Source organism: Aphelocoma coerulescens, chromosome 10, assembly GCF_041296385.1.
Source record: "Aphelocoma coerulescens isolate FSJ_1873_10779 chromosome 10, UR_Acoe_1.0, whole genome shotgun sequence".
Classification (NCBI taxonomy): Eukaryota; Metazoa; Chordata; class Aves; order Passeriformes; family Corvidae; genus Aphelocoma; species Aphelocoma coerulescens.
Genome location: NC_091024.1, coordinates 3514562 through 3536149, shown reverse-complemented (window position 1 = coordinate 3536149; position 21588 = coordinate 3514562). Strand labels below are relative to the sequence as shown.

Below are 21588 nucleotides of genomic sequence, written 5' to 3'. Positions count from 1 at the left end.
TTCTAAAACTGTTAAAGCAGCTTACTTAAAAATAGCTGTGGGAACTGGCAATCCACTGCCACGCAAAGTCACAATGTTGAGAAGTGGAGCTAAAGGCAGTCGTCTTTATTTTCCCTTTTTCAGTAGGATAAACAAAACAGGCCGTGCAGCTTTACACAGTTGTGCAATTTTACACATCTTACACGCTTCATTTGGGTTCCATTTGAGCAGTTCAGTTTCATCCCAACCCAATTATATACAGAGCCAAGGACAGGAGCTGGAAACAGTTCTGCTATTCTGTTTTTTCTTCTTGCTTTGGTTTCATAAAAAACTCTGGCTTGTTGACACACCTGTAAGCGAACAGCTGGGGAAGAATCCCATACATTATGTTCAATATCAGGAAAAATTCTTTTGCTTCTTCAGGGACTCTGTAGATGTAGGGAGTTCGAGCATGAAGAGAAGCACCAATATGGGAAAATTGAGCCTGTGGTGTGTATATAACACATATATTAAAAAAAGGTAAAGTTGATGTATATTTTTGGAAAGATGGCATAATCTGCATGCAAGTCTGCATCTCCAGTGACATTTTCCAAGCCAGCCCTTATTCTTATTCCAGAATTATCCGTCATACTTTTGCACAGCGGCATAAAAATACAGTCTAAACTAAAACCATTAATATCTGGGTGTATGAGGCATAACTGGAACCATCAGTGGCATGGTAAGAGGTTTGTTTTATGCACGTGGTCATTCCATCAGGTACAGGATTCCACCCTGGCTTTCTGGGTCGCAATTTGTGCAGGAGGGTCCACGATCCTTCCCCAGACAAGTGGCCACATCCCCACAGAGCCCAGTCAGGGGGGAGGGCTCTCACCCACCTGCCTGGGAGGGTTGTTGGGAGTTAGACATCAGTGGGAGCAGCCAAACACTCACTCTGAATAAAGTTAGAAAGTAAAATCTTGGAACTTATGTTATTTCTAGTTTGGGTTTGGATTTTTTAATCTTAAACCCAGATTGTTCCAGATTCTGATCCCAGAACTCCTGATGATTTCAGAAAATGTCTGCAATATTTGGGGTTTGGGCTGGGGCTGTTCTGAAGTATAGGTTGAGCATACAGTGAAGGTTATAGGCACAGACAAGCTTGCTGGCCTGAAGCATATTTTTAGCATAAACAAACACTTAAAGATAGAAGTGTCAGGATAGTCCATGTCTTTTGTTTCCATCTGTTACCTGCTATTTCAAGCCACAGCTCATTCACATTAACTATTGTGTGTCCAGTTTTTTTTTTATTATTATTCAGTCAGTTAGCAGTGGAGGAGATCTGAGAAGGTAAACATCAATTTGATCATAAGGAGAGCACTGGGACACCAGGATTTTAGGAACACAGAGGAGGAAACTGTGGCCAAATCACATCCTCTGTTCTGGCTTCAGCAGGAGTCATTTTGGCCTCACGTAGAACACAGTTCTGGTCACAGCAAAGTAGAAAGGGAAATAACGTGCAGGTGTTTCAATACACTGCCCTAGGAAAAGGTTAGGCTGAGACCATCCATCAAAACAGAAAAGGAAATTGGTTTTCAGGTGATTCCAAGCACCTCAACTGAATTGGGAGAGCTCATTGAGCAAACCTGATCCAGGAAACAAAGTAATCAACAAAATCAAATACAAACACACTTCAGCAGAGTGCCACTTAGCATGTTTCTGTAAATAGCTATTACACAGCAAACAGATGTTCAGGGGCACACTGTCAGCAGCCTTTTTTATACCGGCCTGGTAATTCACTCTGTCTCTTGCAGCCCATTTGTTCTCCCTGCCTCAGGCAGGCCCTGCCTTTGGCACCTGGGTGGGCTCGCTCAAATCCCTGCTACCTCTCCTGGTGTGGGAGCCTTCTCAGCCCAGGCAGCCAGAGCAGCTCAGCAGCAAAGCCCTCTCGTAGCACAGGGCAGCAGACTCCCAGAGATGGACAGACAGCCACCAGCAGGCTGCAGGCAGGAGGTTTGGGCTGTCTGATGCTCACCTGGACACTGAGAGCCTCTGGGTTGCATTTTAGAGCCTTGTCTGGGGTGAACGAGCTGCCAAGCTGCTACTTCTCTGGGGGGGATTGTGAGGCCTGCCTGCCTGTGAGAATGGCCAGCTGTGCATCAGAGTAAGTTGAGAGTAAATTCCTCAAAAGTCGTAATAAACCTTGTCAGAAGGAGCTGTAAGGGGATGCTTCTGAGAGACCCAGAACTCCCAGAGCCTCCAAGATGCCTGAGTATCTAAGCCTTACTGTGTGGTCTTATCTCTTACAAGAGTTGTGGCACATTAGTGAGCTTTAATTGTTGTAAAACCAAAAAGCAGTAACATGATGTCCTGTCTGTAGCCTGCAAAGATTTTTTAATAGTTAATGATGTACCATATAATGAAGTTATTGTTTATTAGACTTATTTTTCACTGTAGCACATGGCTTTTTCCTTCATTACCAGGGAGGATATTTAGGTCTGTGAAGTCACTTTTTTTTTTTTTTAATTTATTTGATTTGCCTCTGTGAAAATTGTGTTATGTCTTTAATCTCATGTGTTTCTCTTCTATAACTGTTCTCTGCTATTTTTTTTTCTTTCCCCTCTTTTTTTTTCCTTACTTGGGGCAGGGAATATATGTCTTAAAAGCAGATCTCTTGCTCACAAGTAGCCCAGTCCTGCTCTTCCTTCAAGTACCAGGCAGACTAGCACCAAACCCCTAACTCTGAGCTGTCAGTCCCTGCAGAGCTCTGTGTCTGTGTGCCATAGGCTGGTGCTCAGTGAGAGAAACCTTGAGTCTGTTGTGTTACCTTGCTGTGATTGGGGTCTCTCAGCAAATAAGCCATTCCTTGGTGCTTTCTGTTACTGAATCCTCTCCAAGGGGAGAATTGTGAGGCTCCAACAAACCCCTGAGCCTTGGCTGAGAAATCAACCAAATGAGATGCTGCAGGTCACCTTCGAAGGTAGCCTTACATGTCTGACACCCAGCCTTTGTTACTGCCAAGGCCTTGGCCCCTCTGCTCCTCGGGCATTCCCACTGCAGTTGGAAGCTGCCTGGTGCTGGATGTGGCACTGCCCAGCTTGACAGCTGCAGTCTGTGAGTGCCTGCTGCTCGTTAACCTGCTTGTCTGTATGAAGTAGTTTGGATTTGGACTTTTTATGATATTTTTTGCCTTGTTGCCTAATCATAGGCAGTATTTCAAGTATTTCTTATCCTGCAGTTAAGGACAGAGAAGGACCCAGAAAAAGGTTAGGAGTCCTTCTTTACTCTGTGCCTTCTCTCTAAGACTGACTAAAATCAGGCAAAGACTATAACTTTGGAAGGGCTTGGACCTGGTCTCATGAGCCTAAGAAAGCCACCAAATTAGAGGGGGGAGAGAGTAACCTAGAAAAATACATTCCTTGGGTTTAGGGTCTCTGGTAGACAAGAAGCACTGCAGAAAGTAGCCACTGAGAATGGCAGAGTTATGGAAAACACTAAGAGGGAGTAGAGGAAAATTTTCTACATTTGAGAAAAGGGAGAAATGGGCTGCAGAGAGCTGGTGAGACAGAACAGTTTCAGCTAGCAAGGCTGTGGCTCTTCATCCCTTCTCATGTGGCTCACTTGCATAAGGAAATACCAATTTCATCGAGTTCGGAGGCTGTTCCAACCCTTTTGTATAATCAAAGCTCCTGGTACTTCACTCATGAAATTCAAAGAGCTCCTCCTGAAGCTTCAGAAAGTCTAGTAATTATTGGGTCACAACTGGTTTTGGAGTCTGAATGTTAGTAATGGAGTCATTCAAGCTGAGAGTTATATGTAATTCTGAAAAACAGTAAATGTGTGTCTGTGTGAAAGGCTAGTAGGCACTTTGGAGGTTTTTAGTTTAGATGCATCACATGGTGTTTTGTGACTTGTTTTTGTAAAAAGTACATCATAATGATAGAAATAAAAATAATTAAAATCTCCATGTTCCCCATCTGTAGGAGCAGTGTTCATTCCCGGGGAGCAGTGCACACTGCTTCCACCATCAGATACTTATCTTTATCGGACCTTTTTGTGTGAGAGGAAGCAAAATGTGTTGCAGTAATTACATATGTTTTAATTACCAATTAGTATTTTAACTTAAGATAACAGCACACAAACCTGGAAGTGTGTTTTGTGCCTCAAAATGACAAAACCCCCAAATAATCTAGAAAGAATCCTCAGTTCATTGTCACATGCATTTTACATCCCAGGTTGGTCACAGTTTACCAAGTCAAATCAATTAAATCATGTTCACTTGTAGGATGGCTGAAGTTCATCCTGCAGTGCATTGAAGTAAAAATTACAAAAAAAAACCCTCCCAAATGTCAAGAAATGTTTTTTGAAGCAAGATAAAATATGGACAGTGCACAGCAACATATAGTTCTCTTAATCAGTTTCTGTCAGCCCACAGCTTTTGCTGGTGCCAGGACGAGCTTTAAATAGTGAAATGGGAAATTTTGGGTGTTAGTCTAATGTGTAAATTGACATCCTGAGGCTGAACCATGAAGAACAACAGAGGGGTTTAGACTTCAGCAACAAAATGTACCATTCACACATCTAAAAGATACAAAGGGCTGTTTAAAAAGTGAGTATTTGTTGCAGGAAACATTTTAAAGGGGGGAAAAAACCCCAAAACCAACAAAAAAAAATCACCTCCAGACTGGGAGGCTGGGCTTTCTGGTAAGTTTGCAAGGCTGGGATAGTCATCATGCTCTGACTTCTGATTTACTTTTCCTTGTGTTAAAAAATCTTTGAAGGAGTGGTTTCTTTCCTGATCGTCTGGGCAATTCATGAAACCTGAGCAATCTGTCAGTAGAGGAAAGTTCCCAACACCCCTTTGCTTACTTAGATAGCTTGTGCCTTTTTTTTTTTTTTTTTTTGAGATTTAGGCCAAACACTGTTGTACAGTATTTATGATACCTTTTGAGCATTTAAACTTCCTCATTAATGTTTGCCAGATTCTGTTTTTCTATTTTGGTATCACATGATAGTTCAAGATTCTCTATAAACTGATAGAGAAGAAAAAAGAAGTCCTACTCTCTGTGGTAACTGCTCCCAAATAGGAAATGTCACTCCACCATTCTTATTGGCAGTTAGAGTGGATTGTAGTTGGTACCCATGATTATCTCAGACCCAAGGAACAAAGTGTTGGTTTGTGTTTGTCTCATAGTGGCATTTAAATTACACTTACTGCTGTGTCCCTATGCTGTCACTATTGTGGCAGGGTTGTTGTGCTTGTTTTCTGCACTGCCTGGATGTTCTGAGCACACACATTTCATTTCCTACGTACAGAACAAACCAACTGTCCCTGTGCCTCATCTGTTTAATGCTCATCCATCTGTCATAAGTCATTTACTAGTTCCTGCTGGATTGTTTTGTTTTGGTCAGTCTTCTCATAAGCATCAGAACCATTTAGTAATTAACTACAGTTGTTTATTTAAGAGAACCAGAACAGAATGACTAAAAGAAATATGATCATTGTCTGCCTTTGGCAACACAAACACATCTGGGTGTTACTGAAGTTTGAGGCCCAGGCAGCTCCCAGAGTTCTATCAACATCATCCACTGACACTACATTTTGTGTGACAAGGAGATACTTTTTCCATTTCTATATTTCAAACTACCTCCTTGGCTGTCATCCCAAGACATTGGCCAACACACATGATGGAAACAATGTACTGTGCTGTTGTGTTGTGTTTGGGTTTTGCTGGGTTTTTTTGGTTGTCACAGCTTTAGGATGGGCTTTCTTCATGATCCCAGCTAAAGAGTGCATGGTGCTTAATAAGGTTTAAATGAGCCCAATAAAAACATTGTGTTGGAGGAGAGAAGTCTGCTAAAGCAGGAATGTGGTAATTAGAGACACGTGGTAGATTTGATTTTTCACTCCCTTAAATTAAGGGGGTTTTACAGGTACAAAAGGTGGTCTGAGTTACATCAGCACAAAACCTGCATGAGAAGATCAAGCCCTGGGCCCCTTATTGATTCCATAGGTCTCTACTTATTATTATGTAATTTAAAAGTGAACATTTTGCAAAGAAATACCTGAGCTAGTCCTCCAGCATGTATGAGAGTCAAATCAGGCATCCAGGAACAGCCAGGCACCAGCAGGCCATACAGAGCGATCACATAGTATGGCACCGAGTAGAACATGTATGCCAGCATCTGCATTTCAAACACAAATATTAGTTGCTTTGCAGTGTGAGGGAGATGCATTTAAAAATCAGTCAGCTGCTTGCTGAGGAGTTGAGACTACTCAAAACTACACTCCTGGCCTCAATGATTCCCAGGGCTTTTTGCAGCTCTACCTTCACACCTGGATACTGCTGACTGGATCCAGCTACCCTAAGGTCTCTCCTAATATTGGTGGCTGTTGTCTCCTTGTCCCATCCATATCCACTTCATCCAGGACACGTATTCCTGCCACTTACTGTCCTGAGACCATGTCAAAAAGCGTGGCTTGGCTTAACTCCTTGTCCACAGAACACGGGAGTCCCTTTGTCAGGCTCCACTGCAGTCTCAGTTGGGAGCTGTGAGACACAGCCGTGCCACCCTTTCCCAGAAAGAGCTCATCCAGCAGAGACACTTGGCTCCACTAATCCCTGCATCCCTGTGTCCTCTGACTGCTTTGGGCCCTGTCCCCATGCAGCAGCCAGGCTTGCAAAGGATTGTCAACATCAAATACTACAAAATAAAAGCACAGCATTCCCTCATCTGCAAGGCTTTTGGTATTAACTGCCCTTTTTCAGAAGTGTGTCACTGGGGACAGAAGTGTAAAGTGAGCTTTAGGAATCTAGTCCTATTACACCCCTTCTTGCTCCATAATTCCAGACTGAAAGTCTACTTTGCCTTTCTAAGGAAGGGGAATGAACATAAAAAGTATGGTGGTCTGTTTCATGAGCTGCATTAGGAGAACCCTGAGTAATTAGGATGTATAACTCCACGTAACCGATTTGAACCTAAGTTAAGCTTATCACAACAAGGAGTTGGTATCCTACAATGGCTGTGCTGGAAAATACCCTTTAACTTGCCATGAATGATGATTCCCATATTGATCTTATCATCTCTGAAACCCGTGGCTTCATCTTTGCCCCAGTTTACAAACCACTCCTTACCACTCTGTGCTCCATGCTGGGGGCTTTACCTGAAGCTTGGGATAGGCAGCGGGATCTTTTATATAGGGCTCGTGCAGTTGAATGTACAGCCGGCAGAGCTCAGCAGGGCAGTCCAGGGCAATCTGAGAAGAAGTTTTAAAACTTCCTGTGATCAATTTGTTCTGAAACCAGCCAACCTGACACGTGTCACCAGCCCTAGGGGGGCACTCATGGTCTGCAGCACACAGCTACCCTGGAGCCTGCGAAGGTGATCCATGTGATCACCAGTTAAAAGGTGAAATGCAGCCTCCTCTCAGCTCCTTCTCAGTGGCTTTGTGAGGAAATGCTGGCAGCCTGCTTTGAAGATTTTGTCTGGAGGAGAGTTTGGTCAGTTGGCTATGCTGTAGTAAAAGTATAATTGCTATTGATTTGCTCTGATTAATAGCCTTTGATCCCACCAAATGAACTTTCCAATGGAAAATTGCTCCAAGAGCGGAAACTTCAGGATAAGCACCCAGTTTTAGGACAGCAAACTGTGGATGTAGTCCAAGAAGAGAGCTGCACTGGGACAAGGTAGCAGTGGAGAGCAATGCATGAGACAGGTGTTACTTAAAGTAACAACTTTTGAGAGTAGTAAAGGAGACATTATTGGATTTTACATTCCTATAGAAAGAACAAGTTCCAAATAAACATGGAGAGACTGCAAAAGTAGTTCCTTTTCATGGGAGGCCTTAAAACTACTACAGAAAGTCCTGCTCTAAACTGAGTGGCAATCCATGGGAGCAGCTGCCCCTGAGCATGTCTGTGGCATCGTTAATGCCTGAGCTGCAGGGCTGACCAGAGAGTTTTGCACCACTTGATTTCATGTGCGTTTGTTGTGCAGCTCTGAGGAGGTGATGCAAAACTTCACAAACAAGTCAATATTCCCCCCTGTTCTGTTCCAACACAGGCATCCAAGAAGCAGGTCTGAGTGGGCTGTAATGGATTATGTTTTATGAACTTTTTCACAAAATTATGGTTGCTGCAGCTTATACAGAGATGTTCAGTTGATCCCTGTATGTATAAGCAGTTCCTGTTTGGTGAAGGAAATATATAAGGAAATTACCAGGGTCTCAAAATCAACAACAAAAAAATTCCTCTGAGAAACGAAGTGGGACTGCAGAACCAAGTTAGACTCTGAGACCAACATTTTGCACAGTGAAATTACAGGTAAACCAGCTGATTTAACCTGTATCAGTGGTGCTCTGAAGTAACATGATCTATAAGAAATAAAGCAGTCTGGCAAATTAGAAGAAAAAAGTGTTTCTGAGAAGCAATTTTTAAGAGAAACAGGAGGTGAGAGAGGAATGTGAGCAGCACAACTACAAAAGGACAATCTGCACTAGGTAAATAAAATGTTGCTTGGGTATTTATCATCACCTACTTGAATTATTCTAGAAAGGATCAAATCTACAAATCAAGCAAGCAGGCAGTTATCTGAGATGCCTAAACATTTGAGCTGTGCTCACTGAATGATACACAAGTTTCATTCTGCTTAAGACAGAAAATGCATTAGAGCTGACAAAGGAATAGATTTCCCTACTGCTGGATTTACTCCTGAAAGCATTTTCAGTACTGCTTACTTACTTCCCTCAGAAATTTTAATTCAATCAACTATACTTAGAGAGCAACAATTTAAAAAAAATTGTCTCTTGGTAAGTAGAAACAATGTGTGTTGTTCAGGTAATGTGGATAATTTTTTTTTCCTTTTAGGTGGAAATGTTCTCCTCTATCTCATGCCGTGTAAGCTAATGTGGTTTTGTACATAATTTTAAATATGCATTACTGCTTAGAAAAACATGAATGCAGAATTCCTTTAGTTGCTTTGTCTGTTTGTTCTTGGCCATAAATGTAACAACAGACCAATGAAAACAGCTTTAGGTCGTGTTGATTTCCTCTTGGGATGCTATTTACTCTGGTGATTGTGCACCTCCATTCGAAAAACATGCTGCACACAGCACAAAATGGAGAAGCAAAGCACCATTAGTTATCATATATAATTTCTCCTTTTATATCTAAGGCCTACTTGAACCCCAATGTTACAGGATTTCCCTCGGCCACAATGTGCATGCTTTTTCATACAGGCTCAAGTTTAAAAGTTTGACTGAAAATTAAATTATTAAAATATGTTCAACTTACCATGCCCCTAAATATGCAAAACCCCGTGGCTAGAATGAGGTATGCAGCTAACATTAAATCTATTGGTCGTCTTAAGAGTCCTTTCTTCTGGACTTCCTGAACCACCTGCAACACAGAACGTGTTTAGTGGGGACCTCCTGGTTCCATGTCAGGTGTATTTAACTCCAGATCAGTCACTGCAGAGAGGGTGGAGTGGTGAAACATCATGAACCATCACATCTATCCATTGATTTCAGAGACAGAAGATTTCCACTAAAAAGGTGACTTCAGACTTTATAGGATGTAGTGGGGAAAATTAATCTGGATAAACTCTAGAAATGGATGGATCCAACTGAAGCCATTTCAATACAGATTAGTGTCATTTCAAGCAACCTAAAATCAAATGAACTAACTCTGCAATCACCTAAGGCTTTAAAGCAGCATGACTTCTTTAAAATTGTCTTTTTATAATTGGAAATAATATGTTTTCCTGAATGTCCCCATGTAGAAAAGCCTTGGAAATGTAGGTTTGTCTCAAACATTTGAAGTTGAATCTAGTATGCTTTGTAAAAAGACTGGGTCCATCTCATTTTTGAATGCTGGTTTTCAGCAGCTTGTGACACTATTAAAATTAATGGACTATCACTGGCATAAAATAAAAGCTTTTCTGTGGCTGGTTGAGTCCTCTGCTGAGTTCAGTGAGCAAATATTGTATCTTAGCATGCAACACAGAAATAGAGAATGAAATGTGTGTGCATCGAGTACGTGGAAACCCTTCCCTTCTTCTATCCCTGGGCCCTGTGAATTCCTGGGATGGGCACTGAGGCACCTCCAGCCTCTGGCTCTGCTCTTGTGCCTCCTTTCCCCAGCACAGGAATCCCCCCTGCTGCAGGGAGGGGAGGGGTTCACACTGCAGGAGCAAAGGCCATTTCAGTATCTAACGGGGAAGGTGGCTTGGGGGAGCCAAAGGCATCCCTTTGCCTATACAGTAAAACCTACAAGACCCATTGAAGTAGTCTGAGCTACACTTTCTGCAGTGTGTAGTCACAGACAAAATTATAAACACATCAGAGTATCTTTCTGTAGTTCAGAGGGAAAACTTCCCCATGTATATGTGTTACTCATTTCCTCTTCCTTTTTATTGGCCATTTGTTGGCATGCAGACAGCAAAAGAAAAACCTGCTTTCCTTCCTGTTATACACTTGTGGAATTGTCTCCAAAGTGCAAAACAAAAATTAGGATGCAGGGGCACAGTTAAAAGCACACAGGATCAAGATACTCACAATAAAGTTATTGAAATGGGAGAACCAATCTTGCAAGCACAATTTCTGAGTAAATGCTACAAGATCTGGATTACAGGTTCACAAAAATAAGGCTATTGCAAACAGATAGGCCATCCCTTTCATAACAATTTTTTTTCTGGATCTTTCTTTCAAAGGATCTTTTTCAGACAAAAAAAAAAAAGAGTGACACCTTTGTTTGCTCTTCAAACACAAGTAACAGGTTTTGGCACTATGGTGCCACTTCACAGTATTCACAGTAACAGTGTAGGAGTATTTTTAATATTACCTGCAAAGAATGCCTAAATTCAAATGTGTATTCCTATAAAAGAAAAGGCCTCTCATGGCTGAGTTACAAATAATTTTCAGTTGTAGACTACCTGGGATAATAGAAAGCTGATATATTTTCTTTCCCTTTTGGACTATGTGTGAAGCACTTATATATATATATATGTGTGTGTGTGTGTGTGTGTGTGTGTGTGTGTGTGTATGTATCGCTCCTCTTTTCAAATATTTCAGTATTCCTCTTCAAGTATTAAATGTAACCACAAAGCTACAATAGAACTTTGTGCTTAGAGGGTTTGGAGACAAAGCCAATATAAGTGGAAGCAGCCTCTGCTGCAGTACTAGTTTGTGAAATTGCCAGGGTACAGAAAATTCACACCTTTTTTCTTCATACAGACATGCAAACAAAATGAAAATGCAAGGCTTAAAAAAAAAGGAAAAAAAAGCAGAAGCAGGAGTTTGAAAGACAGGACGCACTTTGCTGACAGGCCTCAGCTACAGAGTAGTTTTTCCTTATCTTTCTTTTACCCAGCAAAGCCCCATCACCCCGTGCTAAATTGAATTACATGTTACAAACACTGGCCAAGCAGATCTGGCCTGCCACAGGTTTCCCATGAACTGCAAACAACGCTGAACTCTGCTCAGATCTCTGCAGCCCCAGGGATTCCTTTGTGCAGCAAGGAAGTGGGTAGGAACACTTTGCAACTTCTGTCACTTGCAGGAAAAAGCTATTTTCCATAACTTCTGAGAGGCTTCTGACATCATCAGTTTTAAGGAATTGGAATAATCTTGTGTGTGCTGTCTGTAAAAGTCAGTCCCTTCAGAATTCATGTGCAAATCTGAATTTGTGTATTAATTCTGTTAAAGAATTTTGAATTATATTAAACTTTTCTGAGCTGTTGTAGATAAATCTATTGGGCTTTATAAAGACTACAGCACAGGTGGTTTGATTCCAAATGAGGGCATAGCTCCCTTCCACTCCCCTGAACCCCCCTCCATTAGAAAACACCCAAAACTTGAATACCTCTCCTCTGCCCCCACAGTGATTATTTTTTTTAGCTAACAGGTTTGTAATAATATTATAGCAATGTGTACCTTGGCCAACAGAATACACTTTGCTTCTGTTACTTTCATGTAAGTATTTTCCTATATACTAACAATTGTTAGTTTAAAACTATTGTTACATTTTCTTCCTAATTTTTTTAATGCCAACTCTGAATAACGATAGCTAGAAAAAAAGCTAAATTTTACAGCTTATTCCAATGACCTACTGATATATTCAGGACTTAAAATGATCAACCCACTGATTAGTAGCATTAAACACAATTATTTCCTGGAAACAATTGTTAATTTGGGACTGAAAGAGTCATATGAAAATTCACAAGTTGTCACATTAAGATTTAAAGGCATGCTCAGATATGGAGCATAATTTACCTATGAGGATTAAATACAACTTCTGGAAAATAAACAACTTGGGTGGGTTATGAAGTTCCAGTGAATGGAATAAAGGCTTTTCCTATAATCTTCTGGGCAAGGAAGCTTAGGTTTACAAGAAAGAATTTACAAAGAAGGGCAATGTTAAATTTTAACATCACCATCTTTTCATGCACTCTCTTTTTGAAATAGAATTTTAGAACTAAGTTTCTCTGAAATATATAATAAATTAAAATATCAAACCTAAGTAATCAGTTTAGCTCCTGGTAAGCCCAGGAGACATGGCTGCATTTCAGCAAGTCATGGGCCCATCACATATTTTCTATAATGTCTATTTCTGTGGTATTCTTATTACCATGAAATCACACTGAAACCTTCATCCATGCTCTACAGAAAGGCTGCTCTCACTAATGTGTGCAGTAAAAATTTCCATCACTACCTTTAACTACACTTGATGAGTCTAAAGAAAGTGCTTCTGGCCAGAATTAGTGACTCCTTCAAACAAATCAGCTCAAATGGCTTTGGGATGGGACATGTGGTTTCCTACAAACCCGTGCAGGAGAGTAGCTTTAGCACCTGAAGATTCCCCCAATCTGCCTTTCATAGGGATTTGCCCTGAAAGCTGTGATTCCTTTGCTGTTCTTCAGCCCTGAGGAGATGTGAACATCTGTCTGTCCCTCTCTTTCCTGCTGAAAGGATGGCTGGATGATGTCTTTCACACCTCTCTGGGAAGGCCTGTCCTGCCTCACCTGCTGTCACTCTGTGCCACAGGCTCTGCTGCTGGCACTCAGCTGCCCTGAACAGCAACCAATCCTTCACCTCTATCCATGTTTGCAGTTACTGAATGAACCTGACTGAGACTCAGGGGCTCTTGTGATGCAAAAATATTAATTGATTATATTGCTTACAACTGATACGGAGTGCTGCAGCAGTATGCTGGCTTGCTTACAGCAACTGAAAGATCTGTTCTGTGCTACGTACTGCAGGGATTTTTTAATTCTTTTTTTTGAAATAAAACAGTGCATAAACTATTAATGCATTGTTTTGATTGCTCAGTTAATCTTATTGCAACCCAACTAGTAATTTCAAAGACAAAAGTCTAAAAATTTCGAGTTAACATTTTTACAGATTTCTTTATAAGAAATGTGTAAAGAATTTCCATATCAATTTATGTAGTGTCTCACCTGTAAAATCTAATATTACAGAAAGCACATACAAAAAATCATTAAATTACATGAAATCTGTAAGTCATATGCAGAAGAGTACTTTCCTGCAGTGTTTCTACGGGATTTTGTAGTGCTTAATGAAGCTAGTAAACACCAGTATTTCCATCAGCTAAGAAACTGAAACAGTCAGAAACTGAACAGATAGAGAGTAGAAACACAATCACACCTATGAATGGGTTCTTTACTCTAAACATGAGATTCTTTTGCTTTTTCTTTATTCCACCATCATGAAATAGTCCTGCAGTATAGATATTTTTGCAGTGTCTTCACAGCCCAGCAGCAGTTGTCATAAGAGTGAACAGTCACAGCACATTCCATGCTCACCAGGGGACCTACAAAACCCACCAGAAACAGCCAGCATATTTCAGCTTCCCTAACAGTAGCCAGCACTGAAATACAATAAAATTACCTTGACTGGAGTGTCGTGAGTCACCGAAGGTTGGTTATAAATTCTGAACCCAGCCCATATGGGGAGGCAGACATATGGTATACTTAGGAAAATAGCAGGACACACTCTTGTTCCATATTTGCCTGTTAAAAAATTATTACAAGATTTATGAGAATTTGTAAGCTCTGTTGCAGAAGAATTAAAAAATATGCTATGCAACATCAAAGCCGAAACAAAACATTAGAAATCAACACACAAATCTTCTTGAAAGTCACATGCCCAACAGAAGTAGAGACACAGGTAAAGGAGAGTCTATGAGACAGGAAGCCATTTCAGAATTAGGGACATTTTGAGAAGATGGGAAGCCACCTCTGTCACTCTGCATTGGGTAATCCTATAGGATGGGACAGCTTTCAAATCTCTCAATGGAACCTGCTTCAAATAGAGACCTTGTTCTTTTAAAAATGGGAAGGGGGGGGATGTATCCATTTTTCAAGATCTGCATTTGTTTTCCAAAGTGCTGATTTCTCCCACAGGCCTGTACTGAGGACAAAACTTTCAGAGAGCTCTCCTCAGCCTCAGGTAAACCAGGAAAATGTGTGTCTTTGACACTGTCTACTCTCTGTGCCAGAAAGGAAGGTGGCAGGCACGCTCTTGAGAGGCTTTCCCAAGAGGAAAGAGGAAGGGACAGTCACACTAAATCTGCTGTTTTCTCCGTGGTGAGTTTACCTTCAGAGGAGGGAGCTGGGCTGGCCCCAGCCTGCACCATGAATATTCCTCTTCTGTCATAAAAAGCAGGACCAGAGCGACCTTCCCTAAAACTGACTACAGGTTTTGGATACATCAACATTTATCTCAGCTGAGCATTTGTCAACTTTGCAACAGTTTCCTTAGCTAAAAAGGAAATCTTTTATTGAGAAAGGTTTCACCCTTAATGGCTCACCTGCCAGTAACAATGATGTAAATATTTTTATTGCAATCCTCACCTCTAACTGCACAGCTATGCACAGATTTATGTTAGAAATCTAGGAATGTTAAATTCAGTTTGAAAACGGAATAACTTCCAGATTTTACTTTTAAAGGTGATTTGGATGCCTCTTGTATGCTGCTGGAAAGTCAGACTTCTAAGCAAATTGGAAATTTTATGCAAAGTAGGATTTATATTTCTATGATACTGAGACAGAATTGTCTCATTACTTAAACCTGGTTTAGATGAAAGCCTAATAGATATAACAAAACACAATATTTCCTTTTTTTCCCTTGAAAGCAAAGTAAATTTAAAGGGCTTTTTCTCCCCTAGTCTCCATCTTTTCTTCCTCATATTTAAATTTTGAAGTATCTTGCATCTCTTTACTGATATTCCTAAAATTCCTTTCATATTATTACAGAAATGAACCAACACTGCACTAAAATATAGATAGCACGATGCTGAATTTAGAAAATGTTTCACAGGATAAAGCTGGTCATATAAATTACTTCCTTACCCACAATATTTCCAGGCATAAAGACAATGATGCTCATGATAATGGAACCCAGCCAGTAGAGGCCAATGGTTCTATAGCTTTGTCTGTTTAAAAAAGAAAACAAGACGTCATTATTGAACAGTTTCTAAAAATTCCCTACTCTAAATATTATATTCATTGCCATGGTTTAATTTTAGTAAGTAGAGGTTTTTAAAATCTGTACCACAAGTCAACAGTGGATTGCTGCCTCTGAGAGGGGTCACGGAGGAATTCATATGGGAGAAGGTTATCACATGAACAGTACAGGCTTTGGGCATACTCTGTTATTTGCTGTTATGTGTCACTCCTCTGAAGGCTGACTGCATGAGTTTGCACATCACAGGCTGTACAAGACTATAAAAGAATTCATAATTAATTTCATACTGGTAATGCTACTATTGCCAGCAGGTACATTTGCCTCTGGAATTTAAGTACTTACTATCTAAAACTCTTTATTCAACAGAAAGCAGCATAAGAATCTCTAGAAATAACCATTTGCTCTTAAACTTCATGACACTAACAGGGATGAGAGATCATCGTGGTGCTAAGCAATACATTACTCCTACCATAAATCTTTTATTTGAAAAACAATTTTTCTTCACACATGCTTTTAATGCACATCATCTTTCAGCTTTTAGCTAACACAAAGACATGTAGATGTGCTCCACTCTGCTGCAGGGTGAAGACAGGCTGCACCTCCATGCATTTGCTGGGCTTAGTCAGCTGAGAGAAAGGGTAACTTGGCAAGGATAGAACCCCTGGAAGTAATGGAATTTTAACAGCGTTGCTTTGGCCTACGACACGAAACCACCCCGAAAGAAAAATCTAAACACTGCATGGAAAAGAAAGGCCTTTGTAGATTATGTGAGAAGGCAAGCAAAGCAAAGAGTGCACAAATCCAAGACTCACTCCCATGCAATGGCTGCCACCATCAGCAGGTACATCAGATAGTGAGCGGAGCCGTCCCAGTAGCAGATCACGTGGCCGTACGCCGTGTTCAGGTACGGCTCGCCCTGGGGAACGTCCATTTGGAAAAAGACACAGTGCTTAGGGCAAGAGTAACAATGAATAAAGAGCAGCAAGTAACGAGTTCAGAAGAGTAACTGGCGTTCTTTCAAGCCAGTGGTACAGCCTTGAAACACCACCACGCATTTCCAAGCACTGACCTGACCTAGGCAGGATCAGGAAAATTGCACGAGTTCTAGATTTGCAATGAAGGGTGCAAGAGGGAAGGGGAAACTCCTGTGTGTGACTGTCAGCATTGCTCTGCCACGTTATGGAAATATGACTTTTCCATATTTTAGCGATTAAAAACTACAAAATAAAGATAGATTTAGCATAGAACAAATACAGATATATTTAGCAACCTGGAGATCTACAGCAGTACTGAATATATGGATGTCAATGTATAACCTTGTAGGGTGCAACTCATTTCACGCTTAAGTTCATGGAATCTTTTCAATGACTTCAGTGACTTTCCTGTCAAGCTCTTACTGAGCTATTTTTGGTGGATGTTGATATTCAGCAGCCAGCAGATTCTGCTGACTAGGTATCTGGCATCACCATTTTCTAACTCTACTTTAATTCCTTTTATTAAAGTGATTAGGCAGAAATAAAGGAGCGATTTTGGTTTTCTCTCGGTAACACATTTTGGTGTTGCAGTACTCATGCACTCCTGTGAGTGCTATCTGTGGTTTTCTGCAATCATGTGCAGTCCATTCAATTCCCACAGAAGTTAACACAGAACAGTGCTACTGAAGTTAAGTGTAACAACAATGGAGCTTGAAAGCGACATTATTTTTCCCAAATGAGTCAGTAGATTGCAAGTCAGTGAAGGTTTTATCCATAGCAATAATGAAGCAGGTCAACTACAAAATTCAAGACCCTTTCAAATGTGTAAGTGGCTATTTTTCTGTGACAAATACTACACCAAGCTATTTATAGTGAAGATTTTATTTACATTTGTAAGCCAAACTATTATTTACCTCTCTCAAGTAATGAGTCATGAATCCATCAATAATTCCATCCTGTTCCAGTCCAATTATTAGATTCACTACACTGGTAAATGCAAATACAGCATAAACTGTAACAAGATAAAGGGGAAAAAATAAATTAATAAATACTTGGAATCATACAGTTGTTTCCCAGTCCAATTAATTCAGTCGAGCAGGGATCTATCGAACTGGATGTGTCAGCTTTGAGGTCACAGATTATTAACACACAATAAGACTTTCCCACATAGCTCAGTATTTTTTAGTTACTGGTTGGCCAACACAGCTCTTAGGAAGCTTTTCTGAGGAATGTGAAATTCTGTCGAGCTGTAGGCACAGCCTCCGTGGAAGGTCAGTGTCTGCAGAAAGGACCATGCAGCCTTTCAAAAATCTTGGTCACGTGAAGTTCACAGCCTTGACTGTGGTCATCACTTGGAAAGGAGGAAGGACAACAAAAAGGAGGTGGAGAGGGAAACGCGACTTGCCATTTTTGCAGGTGAGCAAGGCAAAGTGCATGAGCCATGGCAGCCTAGACCAAAGCTATCAGTGAGCCAGGACATTCAGCTTTACCAGGACATACCATAAAACAGTGGGTCTTTTGGTGGCTTTCTCTTGACAACAACACGAGCTGACAGAGCAATAAGAACCAGAACAAGCAATCCAACGCCAACGATCACCCAGGGACTGTAACAGCATGTAAAAAAAAAAAAAAGAGAGAGAAAAAGAGAAGAATTTAAAAGAAAAACAGGTAGAATTTTGCTTCTTCAGCTTGCTGTCCTCAAACGCACATACTCATAAGGTGACTTCTAATACTTTAAAATACAGTTTTTAAAGTTTATTGCATAGTCTGCCATAGTATTCATCCTATAGTTTTGCAGAAGTTATGTGCCTCTCTTTTCACATGTGATCAGCTAAAAAAAGAAAATATGAAAATAGCTAGATAAACAACATATCCAGAAATCTAGATTTGTCTGACAAAAATCATACTGGTATCTGCAAAAATAAACAGAAACTATGGGAAAATTAAAGGCCAATGAAAGATGAGGATCTAACCCACAGAGATTTCAAGGCCAGAAAGGATCATTGGGGACATTTTGTCTAACCTCAGCAATAAATTATCTACTCAGGAAATTAGAAATTCTAAAATAAAACACATCAGTCCATGGAATAGGAGTAGCAGAGTGGGGCACCTCTGATGGATCTGGGCTTAATGTTCAGTTGTGGAAGTGCTTCCAGAGGTCTCTCTGGCCCTACAAGGCAGGACCACTTGAGCGGGGTTCCGTGATCAGTGCAGGTGGGCTCAGGAAAGAGGATCTTTTCCCTGGAGATGGAGCTATAATGTTACTGCATGAAAAGTGGGAGTGGCACAAAGCACAAAAAAATCTTTGGCACAAAACAAATTTGTCTCCTTCCCCAAGAAAATGCAAGCTAGGAAAATCAGTTTAAAATTGTTTCATAGGTCTAAGTGCGTAAATTATATTTAGCTCTCTTTAAGGCAAGATTCTCCTCCTCAGTCTTCACTTTTGTCCTTGTGCAAGGGAAAAAAATGGAGGAGAAAATTAGGCAAAGTCCAGAAGCATAAGCTAAAAATATCTGGTACATCATTTTTTACATAGTACCACTCTGTGTCAAGAAAACAGGTTGTGCAGAAACAAATTATATTATGACAATATCAGCCTTAGTGAAACTTGACTTAAAATTATTGCAAAGAATTTGCAAGACCAAATATTTCAGAAAATATACACACATACTTTCTGAGTCAGGATGAGCAGTACTAGCTTGTTGATTTATTCTATGCTTTGAATCTTCGGATAGTCTGTTTTCCCAGTGATGAATTTCTTCATACCGCTACAGCTGTTAATATTGCAGTGACTTTTCACTGCAGTCTATCAGTTTGAAATAAATACTGGCAGTTAATCAAGTAAGTCACCATGTGTTATTCGACATTAGCAATGAAAAACAAAAAAATTTAGTTATCGGCCAGAAGGAAGAAAATGAGGAAGGAACAGATGTAGCAAAACCCTAAAAACAAGAAGCAAATATTTGTGCAGTAAAGTTGCAAAACACCCCGGGCTGTGGGATCACAAAATACCACACAGACCTTTAAGTGAAGTGGGTTTTGCCATGAGGAAAGACTTTCCCTTTCTAGTCCTGCGGTTTCTCCAGGGATCCCGGTTTTCTGGCAGAGCGAGGGCACACGGTCATTCCCAGTCACACGCGCAGGCTGAGGGGTGCCTGCGGGAAGCCTGCGGCTCGGGAGCTCTCCGGGGCTGGCGAGCTCTCGCACTCGCTTTGAAATAGAAGTGGATTTTGTTTGCGAATGCCCGGGCAGGAGCCGTGGGGAGGCCGCGGCACAGAGGGCACGGCCGGCCCGGGGCAGCCGCAGGCGGGAGCGCCGGGACACGCTCCGGGTGATGGCAAGCGGCGGCGAGAGGGTCCCGGGGCGAGCGGCCGCTCTCGCTGCATCCCGGCTCGGCTCCCTCGGAGGACGCGGGCAGGACCCGGCAGCGGCGAGGCGAGGCCGCCCCGCGCCGCCCCGCTCCGCCGCCCGCCCCGTCCCGTCCCGTCCCCCCGCGCCGCCGCCGCAAACCCCGCCGGGCCCGTCCCGCCTCACCTGCCGGTGGCCGCCAGGCAGTTGAAGAGGTACGTGGCGGGGATGGCGGTGAGCGAGAGCACGAACACGCCGGTGGCCGCCGAGGCGCTCATCCCCGCGGCGGGAGGCGGCGGCCGCCCTGCGCGCCCCAGCCCGGCCCAGCGCCGCCCGAGCCCGAGGCGCCGCCTCGCCCCGGCCCCGGCCCCGGCCCCGGCCCGCCGCCCGCCCCATCGCCGACGGCCGCCCCCCCGCCCCGCGCCGCAAAGGTGAAATCCGCCTGGGAAACCGGAGCCGCCCGCTGCGGCTCGGGGAGCGCCTCCGCCCGCCCCGGGGCTCGCCCCGCTCCCTCTCGCCCCTGCCCGACGGGCGATGCCGCTCTCTCGGGACCGGGGGTGCGGGTCTAGCCCCGCGGGGACGGACGCTCCTCCGGTGACCGACAGCGGCGACGTGCCGAGGGGCTGCTGTGACAGCCGAGCGGAGCGCCGCGACAGGGGCGGCGCGGGTTAACTGCGGGCTGACGGCGCTGCGAGGGACCGGGGCGGCGACAGCCGGGGCGCGGGACCCCCGAAGCGATCCGGTCTCAAGAGAGGTGGTGGATGGAGAGAGGGTCCCTTGGTCCGGCTAGTGCAGAACTCCCTGAGAAACCCGTAAAAAATGATGCATCTCTTTTGCATCAGTATTTAGCTGGGTTATTAAGAACAAGGACACTAGTGCTTTAAAAATGTTGGAAAAAAAAAGAAAAAGTGAGTTCACCTTTTCCATTTAAATGCCAAAATAATTTAGCAAAAGCTAGGTATATTTTTGACCTTATCCGTCAGCCTTTTCTTTCTGGCTTCAAACTTTATTTATACCTCAGTATCAACACTGAAGTGTCAGTGGTGGAATGAGCCTTGTGTGCAAGGCAAACAGAAATGAAAACCGCTGTTCCTAGAACTTACTGAGCGTTTAATTCCAGGACATTGGCAAGTGAGAATGTGTTGCCTGAAGAAAACAGCAAATGCACTTCTGGCGTGCCAGGCAAGCTCTTTCTGGAAGAATTAACACGGTTGTAAAAGCACCCTCTGCAATAATGGTCGCGATTCAGATTCCCTCGTGTTGAAATGATACAAAGGAGGACTGCTGAGGTGGCTGAGGAAACAGGGCATCTGTCTGTCAGGAAAGGCTGAAGAGCTTGGCTTAGAGTGCTCTCTGTAAATACTTGAGGAGTTAACACCAGTGAGAGGAAAGAACTCTTTATTTGAAGGATAAAGCTGTGCAGAAACTGTCACTAGCTCTCAGAAACAGCTATGAGAAATAAAGGGTCTTCTAAGTCTTTTACAGTAAATTGGGTCAGTTTAAGCAACAGACTAATTGATATAACATCTCTCACAGAACGTATCTATGCCCTGTGTATTACACACAAACAAATCCTTGCGTAGTTATTTCAAGTGAGAAAGATCTAGAATCTGGCCATAGGTATACAAATGGGTTAAACCATGCTCAATCAAACTATCTGGTAAAAACATGATGCAACTCCTAAAAGTAATTTAGTCCACCCAAGTGTCAAAATTGCCATTGGATGAGTCAGGGCTAAATTTACCACCTCCAAATGCCTACCTTTCAATGCACAGCCAGTTTACTTCTCAAGCTTTCAAATGTATAGGCTGCTTATTTGTATGCAGC

The 21588-nt window shown here is 42.3% G+C and overlaps 1 protein-coding gene across 4 annotated transcripts; it reads right to left on the bottom strand.

Moving 5' to 3' along the window:
* Positions 1-90: 90 nt before the first annotated feature.
* Positions 91-20097, bottom strand: TM6SF1 (transmembrane 6 superfamily member 1). Of its 4 annotated transcripts, none has more exons than XM_069025329.1 (10): positions 19948-20097; positions 17914-18017; positions 17328-17425; positions 16252-16355; positions 15325-15407; positions 13862-13983; positions 9249-9353; positions 7121-7213; positions 6022-6141; positions 91-463 (listed from the first exon to the last, which is right to left on the bottom strand). In XM_069025329.1, the coding sequence occupies exons 1-10, from the start codon at positions 20037-20039 to the stop codon at positions 272-274; spliced, it is 1113 nt and encodes a 370-aa protein (XP_068881430.1). In that variant the 5' UTR covers positions 20040-20097; the 3' UTR covers positions 91-271. The 4 variants fall into 4 exon arrangements, with proteins under 4 accessions (XP_068881430.1, XP_068881431.1, XP_068881432.1 ...); XM_069025330.1 differs by having other exon boundaries at positions 91-343; XM_069025331.1 differs by lacking the exon at positions 19948-20097 and adding an exon at positions 19435-19533.
* Positions 20098-21588: the final 1491 nt, after the last annotated feature.

Coding starts and splice junctions, on each gene's coding strand:
- TM6SF1 (XM_069025329.1), bottom strand. CDS start 20,039: ATGAGCGCCTCGGCGGCCACCGGCGTGTTCGTGCTCTCGCTCACCGCC. Junction 16,356..17,327: donor TGACTCATTACTTGAGAGAG/GTAAATAATAGT, acceptor GACGTTCCCCAG/GGCGAGCCGTACCTGAACAC. Junction 9,354..13,861: donor CTCACGACACTCCAGTCAAG/GTAATTTTATTG, acceptor TCTGTGTTGCAG/GTGGTTCAGGAAGTCCAGAA.